The following is a 25,436-nucleotide window of genomic DNA, read 5'->3' as shown; positions in this document are numbered from 1 at the left end:
ACAAAACACGGACAATGGAATGTCGAAGGATAGTGATGTTGATCTTGATGTCTTGGGTGACAAGAAAAGAAGGAGAGAGGAGAAGGAGACACAAAACTTTGAACCTAAATCGGCCGGACTCAATAATGAGTCCCGTCGAGAGCCATGATAGGTGTTAGCTGGAACTGCCGTGGTCTTGGCAACCCACGCGCGGTGCTTGCTCTTAAAAATATTATTAAGAGTGTAAAGCCATCTTTTGTGTTTTTAATGGAGTCGTTAGTTCATCAGAATAAAGTTGATCAGGTTAGAAGGTGTATTGGTTTTGATAATGTTTTTTGCGTTGATAGAGAGGGTCGTGGAGGGGGTTTAGTTCTTATTTGGAACAATTCAATCAATATTACGATTCTAAGCTACTCACTGTATCATATTGATTTTACTGTTCATGATACTTTCGTGGGAGATTGGCGTTGTACTGGTTTCTATGGTAATCCTGACAGATCAAAACATGTGGAGTCGTGGACTTTACTTCGAGAGTTATCTTCTAGAGGGTCTCTTCCTTGGTGCGTAGTTGGGGATATGAATTGCATCCTTAGCCCGGACGAGAAACGCGGGGGTAATGCCTACCCTTTGTCACTTATTCACAGTTTTCAGGATACTCTTATTGATTTTGGTCTGACTGATATGTCTTTGGACGGGTATCAATTTACATGGGAATGGAGCCGGGGGACTGAAAATTTTGTAGAAGAGAGATTGGATCGGGTGTTGGTTTCGAATTCGTGGGCAAATTTATTCCCGCAAGCTACGGTTTGCAGTGGGGAAATCTCATCATCTGACCATTTACCGCTGTTTTTGCGGACGGATTTGCAATCTTCCTCCCTGGGCCATTCCTTTCCCTTCCGGTATGAAAATTGCTGGAGTAAAGAAGCTGAAGTTGGGGAGCTGGTTAAAAATTGTTGGGAGCAATCGGTGGGACAGGACCTTCTGACTCGTTTGAAGACGTGCAAGGCAGCTCTGGCTAAGTGGGGTCGTTTGTTCCGAACTAAATTTTCGAATAAATTAAAAAATGCCAAAGCTGAATTAGCACATTTGTTAGCTCGAGATCAAATTGGGACAGATCAGGATGTTTTGCAATGCCGTCAAACCGTCCATGACTTATTGGAGCAGGAGAATAGCTATTGGAAACAGAGATCTAAAACGGCTTGGTTAAAGGATGGAGACCGGAACAGTAAATTTTTCCATGCTCAAACGTCTCAACGTAAGAGATTTAATCACATTACACGGTTACAGCGGGAGGATGGTTCATGGATTGAGGATCCTACTGACATTGAGGGTAATATACTGAATTTTTATTCTAATTTATTTGCTGCCAGTGATCATAATCCTCCTATTGATCTGTCTCACTTATCTCATCGAATTAAAGACACTGACAATTTAAATCTCACCCGCCCATTCACTATCGATGAGTTTAAGGAGGCCCTTTTTCAAATGCATCCCGATAAATCCCCCGGTCCTGACGGTTTCGGTCTAGGTTTTTTCCAAAAATTTTGGAACCTACTCGGTACCGATATTTTTCAGGCTTGTGTTCATTGGATTGAGGCGGGCTCCTTTCCTTTTGATCTAATGAGTACAAACATTGTTTTAATCCCCAAATGTGAAGCTCCGGCAACGGTGGCTGACTTTCATCCTATTGCACTTTGCAATGTTCTATACAAAGTTATTTCAAAAGTTTTCGCCAATAGATTGAAGTTGATCCTCCCGTCAATTATAGCGGAAGAACAGTCAGCGTTTGTACCTGGTAGGCTTATTATTGATAATGTTATTGCTGCATTTGAAACTATTCATTCAATGAAAAGCTCGTCAAGAGGAATGTCAGGAGCAGTAGCGGTAAAGATTGACATAAAAAAGGCATATGATAGTGTTCGGTGGGAATTCTTACAACAGGTCATGATAAAAATGGGCTTCAGTGAGGGATGGGTTAAGTGGATGTTGTTATGTATTTCGTCGGTCTCTTATATGGTCCAGGTTAATGGTATAGGGGTGGGTCCTATTGTCCCAGGGAGGGGTATTCGCCAAGGAGACCCGTTGTCCCCCTACTTATATATTCTATGTGCGGAGGGGCTCTCGTCATTACTTAAACAGGCTCAATCTACAAATCTTCTTACGGGCTGTAAAATTAATCAATTTGTCCCTACGTTATCCCACCTCCTATTCGCTGATGACTGTTTGCTTTTTTGTGGGGCTAAGGAATCCGAAGCTCGAGTTTTGAAGGGGATTTTGGATAGATATGCATAGGACTCTGGGCAATCGATCAACTTCCAGAAATCGAGCATCCTTTTTAGCCATAAAGTGGGGCGGGTGGACCAACACCTACTAGAAGGAGTATTTGGTATCTCTCATCCCATAGAGTCGGGTCGGTATTTGGGGATGCCGCTGTCCATTGGTCATCGGCGTCGGGCTGTTTTTGGCTATTTAAAAACACGCCTGTGGAAGCGGCTTTTTGGGTGGTCGAGTCGGTTGCTTTCGCAGGCAGGAAAGGAAGTTCTACTGAAATCCGTTGCACAAGCGATCCCTACATTCTGTATGAGTTCTTTTATGATCCCGGTATCGTTATGTGAGGAGCTTCAGCGGATGATGAACTCGTTTTGGTGGGGTTCTAATCCTACTGGTAAGAAGAGGATCCATTGGGCATCATGGGATACTTTATGTGCTCGCAAGGAAGAAGGTGGCTTAGGTTTCAGACATTTACAATCTTTTAATCTTGCTATGTTGGCTAAGCAAGCATGGACTCTTGTTTCCCGTCCAGATACACTTCATTGCAGAATAATCAAAGCAAAATATTTCTCTCGAGGAGATTTTCTATCATCAACGTTGGGCTCAAGCCCAAGTATGATTTGGCGGGGTATCTGGAATTCAAGAGGGGTGCTTCAGCAAGGCCTGCGATGGCGAATTGGCAATGGGTTGTAAGTAAATGTTTGGCGGGATCCGTGGTTAATTGACGCTCCTAATTTTAAAATCAGATCAGATATAATTGCAGGGATGGAGGAGTTAGTAGTAGCAGAATTGAAGGAGAATAATGGTTTGGAGTGGAACATGCCCTTAATAAATTCAATTTTTACTAATGATGATGTTCAATCCATACTTCAGGTTCATGTTGGTAGCCAAGACTATAATGATAAAGTAATTTGGCATTTCGACAAAAAAGGGAAGTATACGGTGAAGTCGGGGTACCGGGTAGCATGGAGGGAGTGGCGTGGGTCGGACTTTTCACTTCCGGATGCAGGCTGGACGCGAATCTGGGCATACCCAATCCCGCCTCGTGTCAAACTGTTTATTTGGAAGGTGTGCAACGGGTATATCCCTCTCAAAGATGTGTTGTTCTATAAAGGCATTAATAATGATAATATCTGTGGTTTTTGTCAAGAAGAAGGTGAACATGCAGTTCACTTATTTATTGATTGTTTTTATGCTCATCAACTATGGGTGGCTATGGATATTAATCATACAGTTGTGGGTACGGATTTTTTCACCGATTGGTTTGAAGGTTTCCTAAATACCCGAAGTATGCGCGAATGCCATTTACTCTGTATGGGGCTATAGGAAATTTGGTGCCAAAGGAATTTGCGTTACTGGGATGGTGTTTGTGCGCCACCGTTCATCGCTGCCCGATTGTGTAAAGACTTCCTACACAATTTTAATAAATCCCAGACAGGCCCTCGGGCTCCTCTTAATCCGATTTCACAGGCCCGTTGGATAGCACCGCCGTCAGATTCTCTCAAACTGAATATTGACGCAACCTGCAGACAGGAAATGGAACATATTGGCCTGGGCGGGGTTCTTCGGGATTCCATGGGTTTGTTTTTGGCAGCATACGCAGAGTCTCGACTGGGAAAAGTTTCGCCCCGAGTTGCCGAGGCACTGGGCCTGCTTCGTGCCTTGCAGTTAATCCAGGAGAAGAGCTGGTCTAGAGTGGAGGTGGAAATGGATGCTGAGGAAGTCGTGCTTGCTGTCCGATCGGATGTGGAGGACTACTCGGAGTTTGGTGCAATTATAGGTTCCTGTCGCCATCTCCTGCAAATATTAGATCATATTTCAGTTATTTTTAGCAAAAGGTCGGCCAACCAAGTTGCACACAGTTTAGCTAGTGTCGCCTTGTCATTGGTCACGCCTTTATTTTGGCAAACAGAACCCGATTCTATTCGTTCTCTTTTGTTCAATGATGTAATGTTCCTCAATCTTCAATAATATTTCGAGATCTTTTCTTAAAAAAAAAATAGGTTAATTTATTTATTTATATAACATCGGCTAGTATTTTAGTATATTAGAGTTTATGGATTAAACTTTACCAAATACAAATTTGAAAAATGGAAAGTCAAAATATTGTATTACAAAATTTTAGTATTTGTAAATTAGAAAATAAATGAATTAAATATGAATAATAGTAATTAGTAATAGTATGGGTAGACATGCATAATGATATGACCCATTGTATCATGGATTGTCTCTTGTTGTTGGGACATCAAACCTCAACTCCTTTCCCTTTTCTGATTTTTAATTTTAATTTTTAACTTTAGAATCTTTGTTATCATATCATATGTATTTTTCACACCAAATAATCGACACTTATGAGGCCCCATTTCCCATTTTTTTCTTCTTTGTAGGCCATCCCTTTCCAACATTGCTCATGCCTCTTGCAAATTTGAACTTGCAAGTTTAGGCTTCGAGTTACACTAATTTTACTATTAATATAAAATAAATCATGTTACTATGTATTGTAATCCCGACTATCAGAAACCAACCTTATAGAACGAAAACATTCAAGAACAATAATATTCCCAACGTTAAAAATGGTACAACTAAGCGTTTAATATTGATAAATTGGTCTTTAAAAAAAATGTTGATAAATTGATTCAATTTAAACCACACTAACAGATGTTCTTTGACACTGTTAATTTTTTTGTTTAGTTATTAACTAATTGTTCGATGTACCTTCATCCTCTTCATCCATCTATGAAAACGCAAAAAATCCAAAATCTAATTGCATCCATAAGCTTTTTCAAATTTGTTAATTCATCGCATCCTCTTATCGATTTAACTTCACGTTTCTTTCCAATTTGATTCATTTCCTCTTCATATAGTTCACGTTTTTCCAATATGCTAATTCGACCTTCATCTATGTAATTGCATGTCTTTGCGCCATGGTTAGTGATGATCTTCAACCAGAAGGGTTTAATAAGAAATGAGCATGAGAATTGACAAAAAAAAAAATCTGCAATTGAAGGTTCATACAGAAAAGGAATTTTTGATTGTAATAAAGCAATAAGGATCTTCCAAATGCATTTTTTATCAGAAACATTGATGTAGAGAATTTTCTTTCGGGTGAAGTTGAGTTGTTTCTAAATCAGCACTTGTGATATCATAAAATACCATAATTTTTAGAAGCATGTGAACTGAATTATGGAATTCATCGCAGCCTCCACGATATCTCTGTTATTGCTTCCGGTAAATATTATGCCATCGTCCAAAGACTTGCAACTATACGGATATGGATAAAATAAGAGTGAACTTTATGGAAAGAAAAGGAATCAAAGTGGAAAAATAAGTGGAGTGAAATCACAAATGAAGAGAATGGGATGAAAGGAATGGTTAAGAGATTTGGATTTTTTTTTTTTTACACAATTGGATTTGAACGGATGAAAAAAGTGAGGGTATAGGGTGAGAGTATAAACGACAATTAGTTTTTTTTTTTTTTTTTTTTATGAATGGACAATTAGTTTTTTTAGTTACATACTCAGCTAAAGAAAATTTGTTAATATGTTTATATTGGATCATGTTATCAACATCGGCTCTTTAATTGTATCATTTTTTACGTCAGAAGTATTATTACTCTTCACTGTTTATGTTAGAGACATTTTTACACCTTATCTTAATAAAGTGTGCTTTTACACTCTAATTTAAAAAAAAAAAAAATTAAAAGTCTAATCATACACAACACATGCTCATATTACCATGTCCTGCAACTAAATCAACAAATAGAGCTTCTAGAAATCGAATCTTGGACTACTTGGTCAAATTGGCTTGAGTACTATGTCATGGAATCAATTCAACTAAAAGCTCAAGCTTATAGTTAAGGTCCAATCATAGATTTTATATTAATCTCTGACAGTGCTTATACATGTGCATTTATAGTGCATGATTAGGTTTAAGGTTGTCAACTCCTTAGGGATTCTTACAAACTTAGGATTCCATTTCCCTCAAGGATTCCGGATCCTGGAAGGAATCATTTGTCTTGTAGGATTCTAGAAAATCTTTTGATTTGTTGAAGCTTGGAGCTTTTAGTGATTGGTGATGGACCACCGCTTGCTTGGGCTTGGACTACACCAATGGATTCTGTTCTATGGGAACTGTTCTGAGTCTTTGTTATGCATGAATCTGGACCAAAACGAAGATAGTGATGACGTCGCGCGTGTGATATGGTTTAACCTGATATCACTTACCAAAATATTTACTCCAAAGCTAATGTAAATTTGAGGTTGTATTTCAGTTTTGAATTTGTGTATATCAATAGGGAGGACTATAATTAGTTTTAATTTTTTTCATATAAAATTAATATAGGTGAAAAATGATTTTTTTTGCTGCGTTTTTTTAACACCCTTAATGAATAAGGCCATAAAACAGAAACACCCGTTTATACTATTTTAAAACAGGGATCCTTGTTTTCAAATGGCTAAAACCAAAGAAGTTTTATTTTATTTTATTTACATTACCCTATTTTAAATATTAATATTAATTTTATATTTTATAAATTGAAATATTAGATTATTATAGTTATTTTTGTATTAACTTTTTTTTTGGAAACCATTTTTTATTAACTTAATGTTTATTTTATTTAAATTTAATTTTTAATTAATATTTAAAATAAATATAATAATAAAAAAATCTTGGCATGTTCCTCAAAATATTCAAGCCGGGGATGGAACCATTTTCCGTCCTGTCACAAAAATTACAGCCCTAAAACTAATTTTCCTCTAAAAAAAATATAATATTTCGCTGCTATTAATCGGAATCTAGACAATTGATCTCACCAAGCTGCTTTTTCTTCAACATCTTGGGCCTGGGCTTAATTGGCTTCAAGAATTGGGCCTGCAGTCTAACCGTTTCCTTCAGCAGCCCAATCAGTCTTCCTTCAATCTCCGGCCCATTCTGTTCCATCGCCCCCAACCACCGCGCCACCGCCTCCAACGTGCTCACGCAGCCGCCGCACGGCTCCTTTCGCAAAACTAATTCCGAATCATATATGCTTCCTCCCTCCGTCTGCTCATTAAATCCATCCAAGCAGACTCTCGTCGCGAATTTGCTCAAATACCCTTCGCTTGATTTAACCATCTCTTTCGCGTGTTTCCACGTCGCATCAAAGACGATGAGAACTACAGGCGAAGTTTTGGTAATCTGGAATTCGTTAATGGACTTTTTGAGCTCGCTTAGGGTGACTGCAGGCGAGGACGGGGTGGGTGGAAAAAGGTAGAATGTGGCGGCGGGACGGGGTTGGCGATCAGTGAGGAGAGGGTGGAGATTAGTCCTCAGGCGTCGGGAAACGATAGAGGTCGCGCTGAGGAGGGATTTGGTGAGAAGCGGTGTAGTACTGAGCTTGTGGTGGGATTCGTGCGGGTGTTGGATTATTATGATCTGTGTCGCCGTTGAGATTCGTGAGGTTGGAATGACGTGGCATAGACAGACCGGGATTGGCCGATTGCAATTGCTGCAGACGGAGCGGCGCTGCTGCGACGGCGGAGACTTTTCTGGTTGTGATTCCATTTTTCAATGGCGATGGCCGATGGCTCTAATATTTGTTGATGTTTGAAAAGGGAAGAGTAGAGTGGTAGGAGACGATGAAACGCAATGCCGCTCATAGTAATGTTTCGACAGCAGGAAACGACGTCGTATATATAACATATGAAGCTATTAATTGACTGATAGCGTGCTGAAGAGAAGAATAGAACGGTGACATCACGGAGAGAGGAAATAAAGAGAAGATGACGAGTGGGAGCTCTGAGTCTGAAGTTCAAGTAAGCGAATCGGAGATTTCTCAATTCGATCACACGCCTTATTACTGGTATTTACCTACTCGCAAACCTTGATTGTGAGCACTCCAACAAGAAACTTACACTTCTTTCACCATTTCTGATTCAAATGCCTATCGAATTAATTTTGAGTAATAATCTAACAAACATACAAATTTTAGGTTTTCAGTATGTGAAACATTGACTTAATTTTTTTTGGTAATGAATTGAACTTCCTAGTAATTGTTGTTGCTATGCCCAGAAATATTGTGCGGGTGTTTGAGCCTGGGTTTAAATGTGCCTGGGTTTTTAGTTTTGGAATAGTAACATCTTCTTGAACGAAAGGCTGAATGTTGAAATTAATGAACTAAACCTAATCATTTTCAACTGAGAAAATTGCCCTGTTTGGTAATTTTCGCTACATGTTTTAAGGTTGATGACTTGCTGTTATAATGTTCATTGTTCAGAACAGTTTGTGTTTTCTTTGTTCAATTGTTGATTTTCTGTTTATGGAAGATATCTGTGGTTTTGTTGTTCATTTATTAAGTTTTGTCAGGAGTTCTTTTTTTGTATTGTCTGCTGAATTGCTTGATTTTGTTCTCATGTTTTTGTGTTTGTCACAGTGAGGAGAACGTGTACTTTCTTTGCAAAAAACTTTGCGAAAGTGGAGTCTCTGATGCTAAGGATACTGATCTTTTTGTTGCATTCATTTCCAATGAAAAGAAACAGGCATGTGTTCTGGTTTCTTTACACATTATATCAATGTCAGGTATATTTTAGCTAGAGTTCACCAATACTTACGAAATGAGAAACATTTGATACCGTTAGCCTCAGTTGTTTGTATAAAACGTCAAGTCCTGCTTCGTGTGCATCCTATAACCAATTTATTTATATAAATAATGCCATATATTTTCTAATGCATGGTGAGAAAGTGTGATACTGAGCTTGCCTTTGGTGAGGTGAACTGAACCTTATCATTTGATTGTTGTGTCTGGCTCGTTGTGTCAGTGCTACCGCTAGGACCCTAAGCTAGAATTTCGTTTCGTTTGCAATTTTTCTTCTCATGTCTTGGTGACAAATTCACTATAGGTTCCTCTGTGGCATCAGAAGGCCAGTACGAGAGCAGATGGGATTATCCTTTGGGATTATCATGTCATATGCATTCAGGTCAGAGAGTTTTGATGATTAAAGGTCATTTGCTTTGCAACTTGCAATCCTCTGATAAGATGTGTTGAAAAATGCAGAAAACAAGAGGTAATGGGTCTCAACATATGGTGTGGGATTTGGATTCAAGTCTTCCCTTCCCTTCTCCACTGGAATTGTATATGTCTGAAACTATCAGGCCATCATTTCAGCTCTTTGCTGATTACCAGAGGTAGTGTTGAAATCTTGACCTGATTTCAAATTTGTTTGATCAGTCTGTCAGTAGTTACTTGCTAGTTTTTCTTTAAAAAACATGCTTGCTTAATTGGTGGCGGTAACAATTAATGCTGCCCTTTTATAAGAATAGTCATTCTCTTCTGGACCAGAGAGCATGTCAAGGGTTCTATGTTATTTGAAAAAAAAGAAGAAGATATAAGTTATAGATGTGATTTATTATTATTATTAATTTTTTTTTTCATGTATTAGGTTCTTTAGGATTGTGCATGCTCCAATATTCCTCCGATACTTTGCATCTGATAGAAGACACATGAAAGATTCAGCTGGGAACTGGATTGCTCAACCTCCTGCTTACGAACCAATTGTAGCTGAAGGCAAGTACTATGAACTATACACTAATCTGCATCTGTTCATTTTAACCTTATTAAGTCTGCTGCTATGCTTGTGACATCTAGCATAAAGCTTTTCATTGCAGTTTGTGGCTCTTATAGCCAGGTATCCTATATTGATCCCTACAAGTATGTGATTAAGAATTAGTGGGATGGATTGTTTGGTTAGGAAAACATTGCTAGAATCTATAAAGTGTTGTTAAAATGCACATGTGCCTCGATCTGCACACGCAACCGTTGTGCACAGTAATGTTGAGTCGTTGGAGCTGGTAGAATGAGTATACTAGATTATTTGTGTTTGATGATTGTAAGCATTGAAGATTTTGTTTCTGCAGATGGGATAGTGCACAACTTAAATGAGTACATGGAGATCTCTGCATCGGACGAGTTGACAGATGACTCGGACTCGGTGAATCTAGTTTTTACCCAAAAAACTGGTGTCGTAATAAGTGAAAGTCAGCTGGAGAAATTCTTTTCTCAAATCTGTTCATCTGATGTTTGATTTCTTTGCATGTTGTGCATTTTCCTTGTCCTTGATGAACAATTGTTGGGGGCAAACATGAATAGAAGTGCTCCACTAAAGAAGCATTGAAAGCGAAAACTTGAACAACAGGCAGTAGCAAATGCAGAACTTGAACTTGACTCATGCCACTGCTCAAGCTTAATAAATCAGAATTGTCAAATAGAATTTGATGTGAATAAATTAGGGTGTTGTTAAACCCAGCCCCAAATTCCCACCCCTAGCCCCGTGAAAGGACGAAAATGCCCTTTCATGGGTTTTGGGGATGAAAAAGCTATTTTTTTTTGCCATTCCGTCACGCAGGCGTGTGGCTATCACGCCTCACCGCGTGGTCGGGCGTGATATCCACACGCCCCACCGCAAGGTCGGGCGTTTGGCTATCACGCCCGACCACACGGTGAGGCGTGTGGCTATCACGCCCGACCACGCGGTGGGGCGTGTGGCTATCACGCCCACGTGACGGATTGGCAAAAAAAAAATAGCTTATTAAACCCGTAAATAGGCTGTTAAACACGTAACTACAAAATTGTATTTAAAACCTAAAAATACCATACAATTTTAACTAAAATCAGTAACAATAATATAAGTTCATGAATAAATATTATTAATTACAACACATAAAACTAATATAATCTAGTCCAAGCCGCTCTCCTTTCAGCGTATAGATTGTCCAAGTGACGAACACTCAGATCACGAAATATACGCCATTGGGTGGCAATGGGAGGCACTGGAAATGCAGGACTTAAATAAAGACGTATGTAGTGATGATAACTCCCCAAATGACAAATCACAATCTCTCGCTCTGGTAGTCTAATATCGTCCGAACGCATCGGCAGTATAGTGTAACATCCTAACTATGATGTAGTAAAAAAGAATATTACTGCATTCAAAACAGATGCAGTAGCATATAAGTCATCCGGACTCACCATCCAGTGGGACTCACTATATCTCGCTCCTGCCCATTTAATACGCGTGAGGGCAGCATCGAATCCGTTCCCGTACACTGGCGCATACAGATCACGGTTTGCCCGCATCTCATTCTCTATGAGCACTCTCATCAGCTTCCACTCCTCCTGGTTATAGGTGATGGCATCGGCTAAAACACGAAATCCACAGTTACCATCTGCTACAACATCATGGTATCCAGTAATAAATGGTACGATGAGACCTTGAACCCGATGTAAATGGTGGTAACCGGCGATATCCGCATCAAATCCGACTGAAAATATTAATATATGAAATTCATCAAAAAAAAATATATATTTACTTTAACTTCGACATATATATTACTAAAATAAAATATACCCGGCATCTCGTTGTTATGCACAGATGAGGATGAGGATCGGCCTCGACTACGACTACTCCTCGAACCTGAGGACCGTGCTCGACCTCGTGGTGCCTGACTGTACTCCCATGCACTCAGATTTCGTTTCGTTGATGAATTCCCCTTTGGTCTACCCCTAACAGTGTCTTTGACCTCAGGTTCTTTGAAGCCACTTTGTTCCGGGTTTATCTGATCATGAATCATCATCGATATGCTACGCACCATTGACGGATCTAATTTTTCAACATTTTCCACAAGAGAGTGAAAAAACCGATGATCCTCAGACCCGTCAGCATATACGGGAGCAGTAACTGGTATGTCACTCAAACCTTCAAACGCAAGAGATCTCCAAAAAGGATGGATGCGGTCAACACGGACCGATTCATCTGTGTCAATATACGTTTTAAGCTCACATGCACACGGAATGCCATGAGTCATGGGCAACATGCATCCGCATTCACTTACCACACCCATACTCAATCCGCGCATACGCTTGAGCTCATCATTCAGTACACGCAAGCAGTAATGTGAAATGTGTAAGTTGAGATACTTGAAAGGTTGTTGACAGTGAGCCACCGCAGTTCTTCTTCTCGAGTCCTCGAGTGAGTATCTGATTATATACAGTAAAGGATTACAAAACTAATGTGAAACAATTTAAAAGATTAAATTAAATAACAGAATAAATGTCTTACTTGATCGCCTCGATCTGAGCCTCAATGTCCTTGTGCACCTTCACCCACACTGTATCGAGTGCACCAGTAGATGAATTCAACCATTGTTTCAACTGTGCATGTGAACTCTCCACTCGACAGGTTGTGGTGTTTCCTAAGTGCAACACCTTGTTCGTCCATGCTCGAAAAAACTTCTCTTTATGCACTAGCCATGTGGTCTCCACGTACTCTATCACACGAGGCCAGTTGGTAGTAGTAGTTTTCACGGCTACCACTGCCGCCTCATATTCGGCTACTGTCGGGGCTTCAATTATACGTTTCCATTTGGAATTCTTAAAAATTTCACCAAAACTCTTCATTCCACACAACTTGCCTACTCTATCCTCCACATCTTTATTAATATGCCATGTGCACAATAAATGATGACTATGAGGAAATACCTCACGAACCGGTCTCATCAGTCCTAACTCCCGGTCCGTAGCAATGGCTGTCGGATGCACATCAGGTAGGAGCAAAAGCTTCAATTTTTGTAACACCCACATATAACTTCCCTCAGTTTCATCCTTCATGATTGCATAGGCGATCAAGAAGTTTTTGTTTGAAGGCGTCATTCCAATGATCTCAAAGAATGGCATCTTATACTTGTTTATTTTATATGTTGAATCCATACCAATAAACAAGTAATAAGATCGGAATAGTGTGATCGATGTAGGATGTGCCATAAATAAGTGAGTCACAACATTGCTGCTCGGCTCCGCTTGCGTCCAATGTACGTATTCCTTATCTACAGCAAGACGATAAAACTAACCGATTACATCCCGACCCTCAAAGCTCTCAGTCCTGATTTTCTCCCTGTAGTTATAGACATGTCTTTGTGTCGGGCAATCCTCCGGATGTTTTTCTTTGATTACAGCAAAAATAGCACAAGGCTTAGCTTGAGCTGAACTCATTTCACGAACAAGTTTTTTGGAACCCGGGCTTAGTCCGCTCATCTGTCTATAGCCCTGACGATATACAGCCAACTGATGATAGTGTTGTCCTCTATCTCCAGCAATCCCATTCACTACCCAACCGCCTAATTCAGCGATTTCCAGAACCTTTATCTGAAATTTACAACCACAGTACTTTGTTTTTATATCCCTCTGTACTACTTCCTCCATATCCATATCCCTTTTCCTTCTATAATTCTTAATATCACGAGCACATTTAACCAATATCCATTTTGACTTGCCCCCTGTCTTGTGCAACGCTGTGGTTAACTCGAAGCCGATCCCAATTGCCGTCTGTTTTGCCCAGTTAACAGCTTCATGATATGTTTGAAATGTTTCTTTGGGAAAAAACTGCGAACTGTAATCAATGTCGTTTCCGTCAAATTCTTCAAACGAAACCTCCTGCCAATGTTAAATAACGAACATTACATTCCAACACGCGATATTTCTACAGTGTTTCAGTGTCTAAACCCGAAAAAACAACAACAAATATGCTCGGGCGTGTGAGCATCACGCCCCACCATGAGGTGGGGCACAAGGTGGGGCGTGATGCTCATACGCCCCACCACATGGTGGGGCGTGATGCTCACACGCCCGAGCCCCGAACCAGAATTTTTTTAAAAAAATTACAGAATTAAATGGAAGTTTAATCGGAAAAATACCTCGACTTCAGGGACAGCGTCACTCTCGTTTCTTCCCGGTGATAACAGATTGCTCTCCATCAAACGTGTTGTCTTTGATTTCGGATCAAAATGTTTTTGGGAGAGTTTGAGAGAGTTTGGGAGGGTTTGGAATTTTCAATTTTTGGTTAAAGGGCGGTTACGTCTTTTTTCGGGCTAGAAGTGTGAAATTGGGGCTGGGTATAGTAATCCATATAAATTAACATAGAATAATAAAATATGAGGATACACACAAAGCAATAAAGGGATGTATTAGATTTACATGGAAAACCTTTTTTGTAAGTAAAAAAAATCATGGGGTGCCACAGAATAACTCAACTAATAATAATAGTAGGCATACAGAAATTAAAGTTCTCTCAAGTACGCTCAAATTTAAGGTATGCAGTAATTTAGGAGATAGTTTGAATATTTAGATTGTACCATATTGTAGTATTTTTTTGAACTCTCAACTCTATCTTTCTATTTTCCTGCATTATTCTACGGGAAATCATTCTGGAAAATGAAGCTGGTAATAAGATTCTCGGATAATTTTCCACTTCTCTACCAAAGACTATTTATAGCTTATGAATTGCACAAGTTGTCAATATTGACAACTTGCAATTTCGATGTATTATTGTACTGAAATTTGCTCTTTATTGATACAGATTAAAGACGAACGTGATGATTTTGATCGTAAATCAACTAAGAGTTTATTCACTAGCTAAATTAGTAGGAGTTAATCTCAAGATATAGATATGAAAACCTTACTCTCAAAGAGAAGTATTGTTTGATGATTAAAAGTCAATCATCTTCACAAAATATTGGAGTTTAAATATTTCCCTTAAATGAAAGACTATGAACGTAAATGCCTTTACTAGGGTAACAAAACAATAGAGCAATAAGGGTAAGGGAAAAAAGGGTATAATGGCATATACAGTCAATAGGAAGAAACTCGGTTGATTGTCAGATTTGTCTCCTTAGGGAGAAAGTAATGTTGGACTCCTTTACAAGGAAGTAACCCATTGCATCTGATAAGGAAGGATTCGCTAGTGTAAGCTTTGCCAATGATGTATTCACCTTTTAGATTCCAAGATTCACCCTATGATTCTCATTGCCTTAAGTGGAGCATCTGTCAGGTCTTGTTCCAAAAGGGGATCTAGGTATGATGTCTTCATCATTCCCTCTTTCTTTTAAAGAGTTGGATCTCGACTCGCCTTTGGTAGTTTCAAGGGGTCCATCTGGCTTCCATGGACTGAGATCGCGTACGTTGAAGGCTGATGACATCTTGTCCAGCCAATTTGGTAAGGCCACATGATAAGCATTGGCATTGATCCTCTTAGTCACTTTATATGGACCATACCTTCTTGGCCGAAGTTTGCAGCTTGGGGCGCTGGCGAGCCTGTCTTTGCTTAGGTAAACCATCACTTTGTCCTCTGCTTTGAACTGAAGGTCCTTTTAGTGTTCATCCACTTTAGCTTTCAACTTCTGGTTCCGCTCCTCAAGAGTCTATTTCACCTCTTGATGCATCTGCAGATACACATTCGCTAGCTAGTGGGCGGTCACTTTCCTCTTATCCCCTTTTGGGAGGTTTGCTATATCCAGAGTGTGATTAGGGATTTTGGTATATAAACGGTGACTTCCCAGTCCCTGAATGTACTAATCCATTATAAGCAAACTCTGCCTGAGCCAGAACCAAGTTCCACATCCTGGGCTTGTCCTTACACTTTCTTCTTAATAAGTTCCTTAGGGTCCGATTAACCACTTTTGTCTGACCATCAGTTTGCAGATGTGCGACAATACTAAACTTTAAGGTCTTATGAAAGAGAGCCCATAACGTCCACCAAAAGTGGCTCAGAAACTTTGTATCTCGATCTAAAATGATACTTTTTGGTACCCCGTGTAATCTTACTACCTCTTTGAAGAATAGTTTGGTGATCGCTAAGGCATCGTTCGTCTTTCGGCATGCGATAAAATGGGCCATCTTGGAAAACCTATTAACCACAATGAAAATGGAATCCATTCCCCTCTGGATTATGGGCAATCCGAGGATGAAATCCATTGATAAATCTTCCCATACTATCTCTAGCACGGGTAGTGGTAGGTGTAGGCCGACGTTTGTCCCATGTCCCTTAGCGGTTTGGCAAATATAACACTGCTCCACCAGGTAAACGACATCCCTCGTCATTTTAGGCCAAAAGTACCGAGAGCTCACTGCCTCGTAGGTCTTGTCTCTCCCGAAGTGCCCTCCTAGACTCCCACCGTGTAAATCTCGGATGACATTCTCTCGGATGGAGGTACATGGTAAGAAAAGTTGGTTGCCTCTCATAAGATAGTCATCAAGCAGATGATACGCACCATCCACGTGTTGGTTTCTACTAGGGTTGTGCATTATGCGATTTGAAACTGAAAAACCGAACTGAACCGATACTGTTTGGTTTTTCAGTTCGGTTTTATAATTACACGGTTCGGATTCGGTGTGTTATTTTAGTGAATATCGGGTTTCGGTGCGGTTCAGTTCGATTTCTAATAAAAACCGAAATAACCGAATTGCACCGATTAGTTGCTACTATGTCATTTTATACATGTATGGTTGGAAAAAATATCATAATCCTTCCTAAATTTATACAAAACCTATCTAATGATTAGACTACCTGCTAATTTTTGAATGTATGATTCTGCCAAAACAAACCTTTAATATAACCATTAGATTCTAATCTAACACCTATTTACTTTAACTTTGAATTTATGCTCTTACTTAGTCTATCCTAAGTTAATTGTTCTCTCCAAACTAAAAAGTAAATGGGAAAAGAAATAGAAAAAAACACTTATTTTCTATCGGTGTCTCTTCACTTTGACTCTCTGGCTCTCTCTAGAAGCCTCCACAACCACAAGACTAAAAGATAACCTTTGAAATCCTAAATGTAATCCACTCAAAGTCTCAAGTCTCAAACTACCACCGCTCACTTCCCATCTTTTCTAATTCTATTTTCGTTTTGAAGCTTTTATTTGGACTACCTACTGATCTAGATCTCATTTTTCTCTTGCTATTCTTGGAAGTTCTAACCCGTAGGTAAGGTTTAACTTCTATTTGAGATTTTTTTCTGAGTTTATGTTACTGTTCTTGAGTTATCAAGCAAACTCAGAACACTTGATTTTTTTTAGTGTTCATCATTTTTCCACGACTCAGTTTTTTTTTTGGACTGAGCAAGCTAGATTTGCTCATCTATACTAAGATTGGCATAGGCCTTCATTGAAAACGATAAATATTGAAGAAGATCTAGATGATCTTGAAAAAGCTGAAAAGGGTATTACAGTATATTTTTTTTATTTGTAATACATATTTTAATTTTTTTTAATTGTTTCTTAATTGATAAGTTCTTGTTTTGATCTTTCAAATTTGTCAGTGGACAAGTTTGGTAAGAGTTTAATTTTCTTATATGATATCCATTTGTACTGATTTTTTTATTTAATGGTTATATTCATGTTTTTTTTCTTGGTGAAAATTCCAGCTTTAATGATCATAGCATGAGTTATTGGTGTTGCCATTTTAGCCATGCATATTTGTGGAAAGGTAAATTTGTATTGTAAAATATGATTCCATACAAAATTATGTTGCTGGAAACTTATTTTATTGAATTTTGAATTATCTTCAACTTGTTAGGTGAAACAGTAAGTGGATGCATTTTGGTCTTTTGGAATGAATATAGTGGTGAATACAAATGGTGGGTGGAATGGAATTGTGAAGAAGTTGCTTACTTTTTGGTGATGGATACTTATAAGCACATGGAGAAATATAGTTTTTGATGATGAATACTTGTAAATACAAGGAAAAACATACTTGTGAAGAATAGATCTTAACTTTGTTTTGAAGTCATTTGGCTAGTTTATGTAAATGGCTGGTTAGTTCTTTTGAAGTCATTTGGCTTTTTTATGCAAATGACTTGTCAAATATTTTTTGATGCATTCACCAACTATTAATATTACAATGGATAATGGTAGAATTTAGAAATTTGTGTGTTTGCAGTTTACATTTTTGAAGTTATTTGATAACTTGCAGGTATATGAATTAAAACTTTGTGCTTTTTAGATTATTTGTAAAGTTTTGTATTAATTCGGTTAATTTGGAAAAAACCGAACCAAAAAAAATCGGTTTGGGTTGGTTCGGTTTATGTTATTACAGTTCGGTACAAGGTTTTTAGATATTTTGGTATTTGGTAAATTCGCTTCGGTTCGGTTCGGTTTTAAACCGATGCACAACCCTAGTTTCTACAACTCTCCCAAATGTTTTCGAAGTCCGGATCCGCCCTATAGTCTCCTCAGATGTGCTCAAAACAATCTATCTCTAGATTCACTGTCTTTAAAAGTTCCACCCTTCTACTTAAGGCATCTGCCACTTTGTTCTGTTGTCTAGCCTTATGGATAAGTTAATAGGGGAACTTATTTATGAAGGCGGACCATCGGGTATGCATGGAGTTTCGGAGCTGCTTCTGACTTTCTAAACACTTAAGAGCTTGGTGGTTCGTGTAGTGGACAAATTCTTTCCCCACCAAGTAATGCTCCCATGTTTTCAAAGGCCTGAGCACGACATAGAACTCGTGATCATAGGTAGCCCACTTCTTTATTGCTTCACATAGTTTTTCACTAAAGTAGGTGATGGGCCCCTTCTCTTGGATCAAGACGCCCTCAATCCCAACTCTACCGGCATCACACTCAGCTTCAAACAGTTTATCGAAATTTGGAAAGGCTAACACTGGCATTGTACTCAATTTCTCCTTGATCAAGGTGAAACTATTTTCCTTCTCTCTTTGCCGCTTGAATCCATTTCCTTTCTTTAGGCATTTGATTAGTGGGGCTACTAGGGTGCTAATGTTTGAAATGAACCGTCGATAGAAAGTTGCTAGCACATGAAAATTCTTAATGTCTCCCACATTCCTAGTGGTAGGCCATTCCCCAATAGCTCTCACCTTCTCCTCATCCACTCAGATTCCGTCTCCGCTAACCATAAACCCAAGGAAGACTAGACTCTCCATGATCAAGTCACATTTATTGGTGTAGGTGTACAACTGATGCTTCCTCAACAGGTCAAATACTACCCGTAGATACTCTACATGCTCTTCTAATGTCTGGTTGTGAATCATTATATCATCAAAATATACAACCACAAACTTCCCAATCACTGAGCAAAGCACTTGATCATCAGTCTCATGAATGTAATAGGAGAATTAGTCATTCTGAAAAGCATCACTATCCATTTATACAGTCCATCCCGGGTCTTGAAGGTAGTTTTTCATTCATCCCCAATTCGGATCCTTATCTGATGATATCCGCTTCTCAAATCAATATTGGAGAAGACTTTGGATCCGCCAAGTTGATCAAGCATATCATCCAGATATGGGATATGGAATTTGTACCGAATAGTGATCTTGTTGATAGCCCTGCTGTGAACGCACATCCACCACGACCTATCCTTCTTGGGCGTAAGTAAGGCTGGGACGACACATGGGCGTATGCTTTCTCTCACGTACCCCATCTCAATGATCTCTTATACCTTCTCTCGCATGATATCACTCTCTTTTGGACTCATATGATAATGTGGGAGACTTGGCAAGCTAGTCCCAAACAATAAGTCAATATGATGCTGGATGTCCCTCATAGGTGGTAAGTTATATGTAAATTCTTCAGAAAACAAATCTTGATACTCTCCAAGCATACGGGTCACATCATTCGACATCTCTCTTCCTTCTTCCTTATTTGAGTCACGACTCGCCTTGACCATCACAATATACACCAGCTAACTATCCTTACATTCGCTGATGAAAGACTTGCGTGTAGGGCATACTACCAGTGTGGATTTTTTTGGTGACATTCGACTCTTTCATTATTAGTGTAAGCACAAACTTCACCCTATCCTTTATAAATCGATAAGTGTTTCTCCTCCGGTGTGGATTGCATCCCGATCAAACTGCTAAGGTCGGCCTAGTAAGAGGTGGCATGCATCCATATCAACCACGTCACAATAAACTTCATCCCTATAATCTCCAATTTAGATGGGCACCTTGCACCTCTGATCAACCTTGAGCTCACCAACATTCTTGATCCATCCTACTCTATATGGATCCGAATACGCCTCAGCCAACAATCTGAATCTCCAAAAGGTGGTGCTACATGCTGCCATTGTCTATAATGACATTACATTTCTCCCCTTGCACTAGACATCGGGTCCTGATCCAATGGTGCCTTCGGTCTCCTTCTACTCGGCCAGAGACCAACAAACGCCTCAGTACATTACATGTCCATCCTTGTATGTTCCATCTTCCTAACCTTCCACGGGTTCACAAAACACCTCATCCTCCTCTTCGTAATCATCTTCATACATTTCCACAATATTGACACTCTTCCTTTTAAGACACTCATTTGATCTATGACTCGGCTCATTGTATCGAAAACATTTGAAAGGTGTTGGTCTGGTGTATGGATTATTACCCCTAAGAAGTGGAGGTCCCCCCTTATAAGGTCTCGTATCTTCCCCATATACCTTTTCCCGCACTGGTGACTTTCACCCCACCAGTGCCTGTCACTTACTTGACCTTATCATATGGTTTCACGCTATCTCTCACTACGCCAAAACCCTCTTCATACGACAGTTAAAAACCGTCGTCCCGCGAGATATAAATCTGTCACGGGGCTCACTGCCGTCTATTGCACCTTCAGACGATGGTCAACTTCTGTCATGTTTCGTCATCACACATGACATTAGCCTATTTTCTTACTGTCATCTTACCCTTGTTACGATGCAACTTATTTATTACTGCCATCACCTTTAATGTCATCAAATGACATTCTAACAATTAAAACCGTCAGGTTAGGGTGTGGGAAATTGGCATATTTTATTTGAGATGACAGTTCGTATAATAATTTCTGCCGTTATAGCCTGTTTAGATGGCACAGGTCTTAATCAATCATGTCAAAAGATTTTTTTTCATGTGACAGAAACATTAATTTTAATGTCTTTTTATTGCTGTTTAGATGACATTTTTAAAAATTAAAATGTCACTTTATGCCTTCTTCTTCGTTTGAATTTCTGGTTTTTATACCTGAATACAGAAACATTCTAAAATATGAAGATTAAATTCTATATATCAATGGTTTTAATTTTATTGGAGACCAATACTCATAATATGTTTACATTTGTGCATAACGTCAATCCATATCTTGAATAACCAATACATTTCTGAATTAAAACACACAAAAAAAATAACCAATCTTCCATAAGTCAATCCATATCTTGGAGTAATAATTAGGCCTATAATCCCAAAGGTCTTGGTATCTGCAAAAGCCAAGCAGGTCATTAATATTACACACAACCCTAAACTCAGTAGTAATTACGTGACCCTTCCTCTTTCACGGCCTTTCACTTACCACAATCATATCAATATAAATATATGCATCATAATTCAGAATCATACCTTCAACAACCAGAAAACTTACCAACAATGGATCCCCTTGTTGAAACTCCGAGAGGCATAATTGCCGACTTGAATAAGTTGTACATGGAGAACTCAGAGTGGCTTCTGGCCATCAATGGTACGTATGTCAATCCATAGTTGTTCTGTAACCCTTCCTGGTTTCTTCTGTGTATTTCTAATGATTCTTCTTGGATGATAACGTACATGTCCTCTCGATGGTAACTTATTCACATGGTCGATCAGGATGAAAGGCCCACAATACACCCCATATGAAAGGGGTGTATTTGAAATCAGAATCAGCTACCATCCGTATTTCCCAAACAGGCCTGCAAGAGTAATATTAACTCAGATCAGTAAGATATAATCACCTACATGAAACATACACTAATAAATCTCTCCTCTTATTCTCAGTTTTGGTTCCGGAATAGGATATATCATCCTAATATGGCTCCTCAGGGGTCGATTCATCTTCCCCGTATCCTTAATAACCATCGCTTTTCCACTGCCACGGTATAATGCAACCATTTATCTATTTCATTTGATAAACATACAACATCATATTTTTTGTTCTAATTATTCTATGCATTTTGTAGTGTCTGTGGCACATATATGATCTACTTCTACAGCCCCACAGTGAGGAGCCATATCCTGGGCAAGAAGTAGTTACTGAGCCATACCGCAGCAACAGGGAAGAGTATGAGGGGATCGCCCGGATATGGACTGAGGAGTATGCAAAGTGGATATGAGGGTGTCCAAATCTCCTAAACTATCTTGGCTAAGAGAAAGGAGAATCAGAAGGCAATGTGAGCTTCAAATGTGGTTCTCATTCCAATTCCAAATTTCCTTTATATAGTCAAAATAGTTAAGGAGCTTTGGACCTTTAATTCCCCCCCTTTTGTAATATATAATGTAGAGCTTTGTGCTCCTAAACTGACCCTTTTATAATGCTCATTCCACTTGGTAATGAGGGTTATGATATTGTCACCACAAGGGACTCTGTTTGTGCTGAATATGAAGGGTGTTCAAATCTCCTAAGCTGTCCTGACTAAGTGAAAGGAGAATCGAAAGGCAATGTGAGCTCCAAATGTGGTTCTCATTCCAATTCCAAATTTCCTTTCACTAGTCAGAACAACTAAGGAGCTTTGGACCATCAATTACAACCGAAAGGCAACACTCATCCCCCCTTTTGTAATATAACGTAGAGCTTTGCTATTCAGTTTGTATGTATGTGCAAGTAGACTAAACTGGCCTTTTTATAATGCTCCTTCCACTTGGGTTGTATTCGTGGTACTCTAAACTTGGTAATGAGGTTTATGATGATGTCAAAACAAGGGACTCTGTTTGTGCTGAATGCATCATAAACCTATCACCATGTTTAATGTTGTTGTTACAATATCAAACCGAGTGGAAAGGAACATAGTAAGAGTATGGCCAATGCACATACATAACCCTTTAAGTAGAGCTTATTATTCAGTTCGTATGTATATGTATATTCTATCTAATCAAAATATATCTTATCATTTGCAAGCCATATCAATACATGCAATTAGCCTAAATTTACCCTTTAATACATGCTTCATAAACGAATTGCATTCAGAATCCTTACTTATCATCATAGGTCATGTTCAAATAAAAATGAGCCAGTTGAGTTCATAACATTTTCAGCTTTAAGAGTATGCCTAACATGCTATAACAAGTAGACAACTTATTCAAGTAGACATGTATATTCAAGTGAACATGCTATAATAAGTAGACAATGATGAAAATGGAAATCAGAGCTCAAACTTGGGATCTCACATCACTCAATTAAAGCTTCCCGATGGACCTGTTACCCGAACAAGAGCCAAACAGTTTGAAGAGGAGCTTCAATCATATATGGTCCAAGTGATGGACGTCGCGGATAAAAGCGTAGTTTGTGAAATTAATGGTCCATTAATTGTCGTATCTCTTTCAAGTTGCATAAGATGTGAATACGGAGGTCAATTGGAGCATTCGGACTCACATGAGAATGTTCAAGATTGATTGGCGTTGTTCTCAAGGATTTAGCAACAATTTCAGAAGTTTTCCTAAGGCGTGGGCACGGCTTAGACAACTTTGGCCTCTGTTTCTCCATAACAAAAGTGGCCTGGAAATTGACGTGGGCACGGGTTAACAGATATCGGCTTCTGTTTCTTCATAACAAAAGTGGCCTGGAAATTGACGTGGGCACGGCTTAACAAATATCGGCTTCTGTTTTATTTAATAATTAGGAAGGTTACCAATATACCCTTAACTTCCTATTTCATTCCTTATTTTATTGTAAGGACTATTACGTCCAAAAACTAATTAGAATTAGGTTAGGTATTTATAGCTTTCCCTTGGATTGTAACGGCAGACATCGATTATCATCAAAATTAAAGTTTGGAATTTCTTCTCTTGAGATGGTTTCTCTTGTGTTCTTTGGAGCACTACAACTGAACAATTCGGAATCGAATCCTTGTTAGTTAGACTAGGGATTGGGTCTTTGCAACTTCGTTTTGCAGGGGTTTTCTTCCGTCTCAATTTATCATTCGGATCGTATTCTTGGTTGTTGGAGATTGGGATTGGGTCTTTGTAACTCTGTTTTACAAAGGTTCTTTTCTATCCAACCCTGATTCGTTAGCTTTCTTGGGAATCAAATCTAGTTGTCGGGTTTTCGAGGCACCGTTCCTCGTGGGTTCGCATCAGTTTGGTATCAGAGCCGAGCTCTAACTTTTCAGGTTTTACCTATCTGTTTCTTTTCTTTGATTTTTTTTATTTATTTTTTTCTTTATTGGTTTCATCAAATTGAAATTAGGGTTCATATTTGATTTAGGGATTAAAGTTGATTCATTGATTACATATCAACCTATCCTGCTTTCCTAAGTTTTCCGAAAAAAAAATCAAAAAAATAATCTGTGCTTCAGCTAACCAATTCTAGTTTGTTGAAGGTATAGAAAAAAGAAATCGAAAAAAAGAGTTGTTGTGGAATTGAATTAAGATTTCAATTAAAAAAAACAAAAACAAAAGTTGCAGTGGAATTGAACTCAAATTCAATTCAAAAAAAAAAACAACACAAAAAAAAGTAAAGCAACATAAAAAAAATCGAAAAAAAAATAGTGGATTGAAAAAAGAGAGGCTAGTTGTACTAAATAATTGTCATTCCTATTAGACAGTTATTGTTTTGTTCTATTCTTTCGTATCGTCATTTTTTTGGTCATCGATTGTTTATCTGCGATCCGTTCTTGTTTATCGTTTTGCTTCCTAGGTTGTAGGATTTAATTCCGGTTTGGAATTTCAGGGTTTTGAAACTGAATTTTATTCTATTGAGTGCTTTAAAGAGCACAATAAGAGAAATCGAGTGATAAAAGGCAACGAGTGGTGAGCGTATCAGAGTGAAAAGCCAAAGAATTGAGCGAAACACCGAGAGGATTGTGAGCTTGGATTAATTTTTCTTGTGTTTGTTCAACGTTATCTGTTTGGTTTTGTTTCTTTTTCTGTGTAGAGAAAAAAAATGGCGGAGGAACGAGTATTGACATTGTTAAACCGGTTAATGGAGCGTATGGATGTGATTGAGGAGAATCATAGAGTTGCTGAAGAAGCACGCAACGCCGAAGAACAAAATCGACGTGATAACTGGGATAGACAAGTTTGGCAACATGAGGGACAAGACAGAGGTCTTGGGAATGTGAAGCTGAAGATTCCTTCATTCAATGGTAAGGATGATCCTGAATCTTACCTAGAATGGGAGAAAAGAATTGAACTTCTATTTGACTGTCATAATTATTCTGATGAGAAGAAAGTGAGGGCAGCAGTGATTGAGTTCACAGACTATGCATTAGTTTGGTGGGATCAACTTGTGACCTCTAGATTTAGAAGCAGAGAGCCACAAATTGACACGTGGGGTGAGATGAAAGCCGTTATGAGGAAGCGTTTTGTTCCTAATGACTACTATGATGGCTTATACAGAAAATTGCAATCCCTTCGACAAGGCTCTAAGAGCGT

General features: G+C 38.8%; 2 protein-coding genes across 4 annotated transcripts; one reads left to right on the top strand and one right to left on the bottom strand.

The window, feature by feature from the left end:
- Positions 1 to 6,901: 6,901 nt before the first annotated feature.
- Positions 6,902 to 7,791, bottom strand: LOC136209639 (tRNA-uridine aminocarboxypropyltransferase A). Its single transcript, XM_066001173.1, has one exon. The coding sequence runs from the start codon at positions 7,789 to 7,791 to the stop codon at positions 7,033 to 7,035; it is 759 nt and encodes a 252-aa protein (XP_065857245.1). The 3' UTR covers positions 6,902 to 7,032.
- A 121-nt stretch (positions 7,792 to 7,912) lies between these two features.
- Positions 7,913 to 17,961, top strand: LOC136209640 (protein N-terminal glutamine amidohydrolase). 3 transcript variants are annotated; one of them, XM_066001177.1, is made up of 6 exons: positions 7,913 to 8,089; positions 8,660 to 8,765; positions 9,126 to 9,203; positions 9,281 to 9,411; positions 17,478 to 17,539; positions 17,639 to 17,961. In XM_066001177.1, exons 1-6 carry the CDS (start codon positions 8,010 to 8,012, stop codon positions 17,770 to 17,772), a joined length of 591 nt encoding a protein of 196 aa, XP_065857249.1. In that variant the 5' UTR covers positions 7,913 to 8,009; the 3' UTR covers positions 17,773 to 17,961. The 3 variants fall into 3 exon arrangements, with proteins under 3 accessions (XP_065857249.1, XP_065857247.1, XP_065857246.1); XM_066001175.1 differs by having other exon boundaries at positions 17,630 to 17,961; XM_066001174.1 differs by lacking the exons at positions 17,478 to 17,539; positions 17,639 to 17,961 and adding exons at positions 9,666 to 9,790; positions 10,141 to 10,506.
- Positions 17,962 to 25,436: the final 7,475 nt, after the last annotated feature.

The sequence above is a fragment of the Euphorbia lathyris genome, chromosome 10 (assembly GCF_963576675.1).
Source record: "Euphorbia lathyris chromosome 10, ddEupLath1.1, whole genome shotgun sequence".
Lineage (NCBI taxonomy): Eukaryota > Viridiplantae > Streptophyta > Magnoliopsida > Malpighiales > Euphorbiaceae > Euphorbia > Euphorbia lathyris.
The sequence above is the reverse complement of the archived record's forward strand: the minus strand, read 5'-3'. Positions and strand labels throughout refer to the sequence as shown.

Excerpts from the sequence above, each read along its gene's own strand:
- LOC136209639 (XM_066001173.1), bottom strand. The coding sequence starts at position 7,791 with ATGGAATCACAACCAGAAAAGTCTCCGCCGTCGCAGCAGCGCCGCTCC.
- LOC136209640 (XM_066001174.1), top strand. The coding sequence starts at position 8,010 with ATGACGAGTGGGAGCTCTGAGTCTGAAGTTCAAGTAAGCGAATCGGAG. Across the intron at positions 8,090-8,659 it reads GATCACACGCCTTATTACTG|TGAGGAGAACGTGTACTTTC; the intron begins GTATTTACCTAC and ends TGTTTGTCACAG. Across the intron at positions 9,791-10,140 it reads CGAACCAATTGTAGCTGAAG|ATGGGATAGTGCACAACTTA; the intron begins GCAAGTACTATG and ends TTGTTTCTGCAG.